Source organism: Balaenoptera acutorostrata, chromosome 9, assembly GCF_949987535.1.
Source record: "Balaenoptera acutorostrata chromosome 9, mBalAcu1.1, whole genome shotgun sequence".
NCBI lineage: Eukaryota > Metazoa > Chordata > Mammalia > Artiodactyla > Balaenopteridae > Balaenoptera > Balaenoptera acutorostrata.
Genome location: NC_080072.1, coordinates 11,158,266 through 11,164,653, shown reverse-complemented (window position 1 = coordinate 11,164,653; position 6,388 = coordinate 11,158,266). Strand labels below are relative to the sequence as shown.

Genomic DNA, 6,388 nt, shown 5'->3' with positions numbered 1-6,388 from the left:
CATCCCTATTCAGTAGCCCACTCAATTTTGCTCTTCCTTATAACAAGAAAAGCCCTATTGATCTTAGCCAGGAAAATTATCTTTCTGACCAATGTCTTAAGCATGAAGATAGTTATCAGTGTCATGAGTCAACCCATCTTAACTGACCATCCGGAGACTCTGTGAGAGGGACCCCACCAAGGCTCATCGTCACACTGTTCTTCACCACCATATAGCTCACTTAATGAAAATATGGACACAGAAATTGGGAGCAGAACAAATCTTGCCCTCCCAAACCCACAAGTGCCCACCAGGTAGGTACAGGTTATTCTTTTTTTCAATTTCCAGTCACTTAGTGAACCAGAGACAGCCACAGTGCTGGGGAGATGCCAAATCATGAACATAGGCATGGACCCATCAGGTTTAACTAAAATACAGAGTATAAAGAAGTTATTTGCTATACTTTTTCACTAGTTCTCTCTGGTTGATGGGGAAGAAGGTTTTTACTTAGCTTTTAAATTGGGAACAACTTAAGTTTTCTAACAAAAGAGGTTCGTATTCTGGGTATGGGGTAGGGGAGTTTGTGTTGGTTTGGCCAATTTTCTGTACGATGTTACAGACAAAAACGAATGAACTTTTTGGCCAACCCATACTATCAGTAGAGATCTCTTGCCTATGTGTCTGATGTGTGTTAAGGGACAGAAGCTTTTGAAAATGACCTTGGGCTTCTTTCTGGTTAGTCTTTGTGAATCTCAAGCTGTGGGATCCTGCCTCACTGTTTAGAGGGGAAATGTTCCCGGAGTGAAATCTGGTGGAGATGTGCATTGTCTAGTTTTCCTGCGAATACCAAAAATTAACACGTTAAGACTTTCTCCTTAAAGGTTTTAGGAGAAACTAAAGACAGAGTTTTGGGAATCAATATTGGATTGAATATCATGGCAAAATATTGAGTAGAAGACACAGTATTTCCAGTTAGCCTCCTCTGAGGATGAAAATAGGAAGAGAGATCGACAAATCCTTCAAAACCATTCCTTTATGCACATGAAATTGAGTGTGTCATTGACAAAATATTTTCAGATACATTTCTATGTTAAAAAGACTGAGAGATGCATAGGTAAACATGTCTGTTGGATTGTTTTTAGTTGTATGCATCAATACAGATTAAGGAGAAAGAACCTGGTAATAATTCTAGATTAAGAATAAGACTTGGCCTGGGTTTTTTTTTGTTTTTGTTTTTTCCCTTTTGTTCCATCTAATCATTGATGAGACAGTAATCTTGGCCACTAACTTGGACCCTCTGAGCCTCAGAGTTTCTTGTACTTTACAGTGAAGATTTTCATTGCAGGATTGTTTTGAAACATAAACAAGCACAGTTCCCCTGTCAGTTGAGAGCTTTGCACAGGGAGTTAGAGAATTTTCTCATGGCTGTATTTCTGTTTAAACTTCATAGTGCGCCTGAAATTGAACTTTCAACAGTATCTCTCCATGATAACGACTTACTGGAGAAAGCTGCCCCATCCCCACCACGCCAAACGTGGCTGACTTTTTTGAAGAAGGAGCTGGAATTCCTGGGGGTGAGTGAGCCTCCTCTAATCTCAACTAGAGTAAAGACTGGCTCTAAGAAAGTGTATTTGTTGGCACCCACATAGTTTCCCCACTCAGACTCATGAGGAGTGAAATACCTGGTGTAGACGAAAACTTGACACTTACTGCACCCTGTTGGGTAAAAAGAAGCATTTCCTCATGAAGACTAGGATAAGAATAGCAAATAGGATCTGTCAGCTCTGGTCAGTTGCCAGTTGATTAATATCATCCTGTGAAGGATTTGTAACCTTTATCTTCTCTTAGATGGAAAGAGCCATTATTGATGTCCACCATGAGAATGTAAATAAAGACACAGGAGAAATGTACTGGCTACTCCTGCATTCAGTTGTGCCTACATAAATTCTTAGAGTGGCCAGATGATAGTGGAAAATATTGCATTTGGATACTTTCTCAGGACTGCCTAAGACACCAAAGCAATTTCTTACATTTCGCCTTGATTATAAGGCAATTGATGTATTCTTAGGAAAACGTCTTATTTCACAAAACTTATGCATTTTTCTACAGGTAACACAAATTCTGATTAGTTTGATATGCCTTTATTTTGGAATAATCGTCTGCTCCGTGTTCAATAATTCAGAATTTAAAGGAGACTATTTTTCATCATTTAAAGCAGGCTACCCATTCTGGGGAGCAGTATTTGTGAGTATATGTCTACAATTGTCTCTGAAATAACACTGTACATGGCTTTTCTTTTATTCAGATCAGATCCGACCAATTGTTTATTCTAGTATTTAGAATATATGAATATATTCTAATATGTAGATGGAGATATGTAAATATACATACATATTTGCAGTTTACGAAGCACTTTGGGTTGAATATGCGAACACACGTTTATCAGATGAGAAACCTGGGATTAATAAAAGTTAAACATATTACCCAAGAGGCATTTAGCTAATAAAAATTGAAACTAAACTTTCAGAAATCAATTTCAGAAAAATTTCCCTAACACTATCCATCAATAAAGTTATCTTAGTGAAGGGAGGGGGAAGAGATTGCTGAGGTGGGGAGAACAAGACTGACATTTGAGGAACTTCTACTGTGCCCTAGGAACTCTTTTAGGTGCTTTCTCATTGTATCTTTTTTAGTCATTGTACTATTTAGAAACTAGATGGCTGAATGAGCTCACAAAGATATATAGCTTTATTGAAGTATAACTGACATACCATAAATGGCACATTTTAAGGTGTACAGTTTGATAAATTTTGACACATGTATACCCACGTGAAAACCTTACCGCATCAATAGAATGAATATACTCATCACTGCCAAAAGTTTCCTTGTTTCCCTTGGTAACCCTTCCCTTCCTCAACCCCTGTCTTCCCATCCTCAAGCAATCACTTGTTTTCTGTCACTATAGATTAGTTTGCATTTCCTAGAGTTTTATATAAATGGAATTATACACCATGTTCTGTCTACTGTCTGGCTTCTTGCACTTGCATAATTATTTTCAATTAATCCATGCTGTTTTTTGTATCAACACTTCATTCACAAGGATATATTATTTTAACCCTGATCACATTGGCTTGGCACTCTGCTAAATACTTAGGTCTCTGGTCACTCGTTCAAGACTCTCCTTGAACCTTTGCCATATTTTATTTGAAACTTCCTTACTGCCTTTTCATTTCAAACAGCTTATTAGATGTCTCTCAACTCATCATACAATCTGAATCTTTGGAATTTTGTTTTTGTTTTTTTTAACTTTTGGGTTTATTTATTTATTTATTTATGGCTGTGTTGGGTCTTCGTTTCTGTGCGAGGGCTCTCTCCAGTTGCGGCGAGCGGGGGCCACCCTTCATCGCGGTGCGCGGGCCTCTCACTGTCGCGGCCTCTCTCTTTGCGGAGTACAGGCTCCAGACGCGCAGGCTCAGCCGTTGTGGCCCACGGGCCCAGTTGCTCCGCGGCATGCGGGATCCTCCCAGACCAGGGCCCGAACCCGTGTCCCCTGCACCGGCAGGCGGACTCCCAACCACTGCGCCACCAGGGAAGCCCCAGAATTTGCATTTTAACAAGACTCTCATATAATTCATATGTACATTTAATTTTGAGAAGCTCTCTATAGGAAATAAAAAAAATAAAATAATAAAATTTAAAAATAAAAATAAATAAAAAGTAAAGGAGAGCTTTATAGAATACCCACAACTTTACCTTCTATTTGGAGGATGGGGGTGAAAGGGACACAGAGAAGAACAGAGACCCACTGCGCTTTTTTTTTTCCTCCTCCCTTTTGAACAGTTTGCTATTTCTGGATTTTTGTCAGTTATGTCTGAAAAGAAACATGCAACATATCTGGTGAGTTGCATTCTGTCTTTGTCCATCCTTGAGAAGGTAAGAAAAATTTAATTTTGAGAGTCTTGAAAAAGATATGTCGTCATCACTTACGAGCGAATGTGGATATGTGATATTTTTCCAATCTACTTTGTGTTTAATGTAATCATTAAAATACCAATTGTATCATTTAAAAACAATAAATGTAACTACTTTGACACTTGTTGAAAAAATATCCTCACACCTGCTCTGTCCTCATAATATAGTCCTATGATCAAATAAATGATTCGTTTCCAATTAAGGAGTCTATTTGAGGAGTGATTATGAGTATCCATGTGGCTTTTCCTGAATGCAGTCCTAGCAAGAAAGTTATAGGTCCTTATTACACAAGTACATTTTCGAGATTTCCCTTTTTCATCTATATTTTAAATAAATGCAGAGTTTACTGGATATATCCAGCCCTGAAATGCAGACAGGTTTATTGAATGCTGTGGCAGGTGCAGGACCAAGTCTAAATGCTGTTCTTTGTCATCAGATACGAGGAAGTCTGGGAGCAAACACCGTCAGCAGCATAGCTGGAGGAACAGGAATCATCATCCTGATTATTAACCTAAAGAAGAGCTCAGCTTATATCTACCATTGCCGGGATATTTATGAGAACGACTTCTGCATCGTGGCTTCTATTTCCACTGTATGTATTTCTTGTGGGAAGACTAAGATTCTGGGTCTTAATCTCAGTAAGATGCCTTCTTTTCCTTTCCATGAACACAATCCTTTCTTGCAACCTCAATCACATAACGCAGTGTTCTGGAGGCTCATACCCAGAGATGTGCTGGCCTCCTTCCCCTGCCCCCCCAGCTGAATTCTGCAAGGGTGGAGTCATCTGCTTTGAGTAACCATCTCCTGGTTTTCCCATGTGCCATTTTATAGGAACTGGTCTTGTGGGTGGGCGGTCATGAAAACAAGGGTTGCTGTAAGGGAATGTACTTCTGGGACACCTACCTTGTCACTCTACTTGTCTTTCTGGTTGTTGTTGGTTGTTATTCAACAGGAAATTGTGGCAATGATCCTGTTTCTCACCATTCTGGGGTTTTGCAGTGCTGTGTCACTCACAGTCTATGGGATTGGAGAAGTAATTGAAGGAAATAAGGTAGGCAGAGGCCTGATATTAAATCCTAAACAATAAGCTAAAGAATTTGAGCTTTGTTGCTTAAAAATATAGCCTGGGTTTCCTGCAACGTTTCTTCCAGTTTCAGTATTCCATTTCTCCAAGTTTCAGTACTTTGATTTCCAAATCTCATGTTTTGAATCAAATTTTCCACTCATAAATCTCATGGTATATTCCTGTGACTGAGAAGTTTAGGAAAATAGGATCTTCATCATTTTAGAAAATGTAGATGCTTTGAAGTTGATGAGCATGACAGATGAATATACAGGTAGCAAGTGATGGAAACACTCAGATATCTGGGCTTATTTGCTTTCCCAGAATAGTTCCGTTATATTTGTTCCTGCTCTCTTTTTTCTTGGCTTTCACCTTGCCACTTGCTCTGAAACCTCAAGCTTGTCTCCTCCCTAATTCATGACTACCAACTTCATTTCCACTTGTCTTACCCATTTTACACCTTTGAGGTATGAAAAAGAATTACCAATACTTGATGCACATACATTTACTCAGATCTTCCAGATAAAACATGCTCTCTCCATCTGTCCACTTGCCTGAAGCATTCAAGTCTGGCTGCCTTTTCTGATCACTTTTCTCCAGAGATAAGACAAGAGGTATACCAAATTTCAGACACAAAATCATCTCACCAACTTCTCAATGACTGACAATTTCTTCTGAGCCCACTTGGCCAGACAATCTGGCTTGGTTTGTTAGAGATGGAGGTATTAATTACAGTGTAATGGGAGATGGTGAGATTCAGAAAGGCAAAAGGAGATGAGATATGCCTCTTAAGAAAGTCTTCTCGTGGCAGGAAATTCTTGGTGATTGATTCTGAATGATTTTTTCCCTCATCAGATTCCAGAAGATTGTCTTTATGAAGAAGTAAACACCTATGCACCAACTTACAGTGAGTTGGAAGATCGAGGGGAGGCAACTTCTCCCACTGATTCATAAGAATCATGAGTCCAGAACATTCTGATTCATAGCAAAGGATCTAGAAAGCCAAGATCTTTGTTTAAGGGACTACTGGCAAAATTTCAATTCTTTCTGTGACCTGCCAATTTTACATTATGATTTATTCTCCAGATGACAAAATTCTATTTTTGTTGTTTCCATTCACTTAAATCCCCCTCCATTTGTAAATACGATAGACTCCTATTTTTCTTGTTTTCTGTTGCTGTTTCACACCCATCCCTTCTGGGATGTCAACAGAAAACAAGAAAAATAAGCATTTACTCTGTGCCTAGAACTGTGCAAATCGAGAAAACAAGAGGAAGGCTGGTTGAGAGTTGAGTTAAACTTAACAGTTTGGTGATATTTGTCTCTTAGCCCCTCTTAGAGTTTACAAGAGCTGCAGATGTATGTGATATATGC

At 39.0% G+C, this 6,388-nt stretch overlaps 1 protein-coding gene across 1 annotated transcript; it reads left to right on the top strand.

Moving 5' to 3' along the window:
• Positions 1 to 211: 211 nt before the first annotated feature.
• Positions 212 to 5,968, top strand: MS4A2 (membrane spanning 4-domains A2). Its single transcript, XM_007196515.2, has 7 exons — positions 212 to 293; positions 1,430 to 1,553; positions 2,089 to 2,223; positions 3,820 to 3,876; positions 4,388 to 4,543; positions 4,904 to 5,002; positions 5,870 to 5,968. Exons 1-7 carry the CDS (start codon positions 232 to 234, stop codon positions 5,966 to 5,968), a joined length of 732 nt encoding a protein of 243 aa, XP_007196577.2. The 5' UTR covers positions 212 to 231.
• The last annotated feature ends 420 nt before the right edge of the window (positions 5,969 to 6,388 follow it).

Excerpts from the sequence above, each read along its gene's own strand:
- MS4A2 (XM_007196515.2), top strand. The coding sequence starts at position 232 with ATGGACACAGAAATTGGGAGCAGAACAAATCTTGCCCTCCCAAACCCA. Across the intron at positions 294-1,429 it reads AACCCACAAGTGCCCACCAG|TGCGCCTGAAATTGAACTTT; the intron begins GTAGGTACAGGT and ends TAAACTTCATAG. Across the intron at positions 5,003-5,869 it reads AAGTAATTGAAGGAAATAAG|ATTCCAGAAGATTGTCTTTA; the intron begins GTAGGCAGAGGC and ends TTCCCTCATCAG.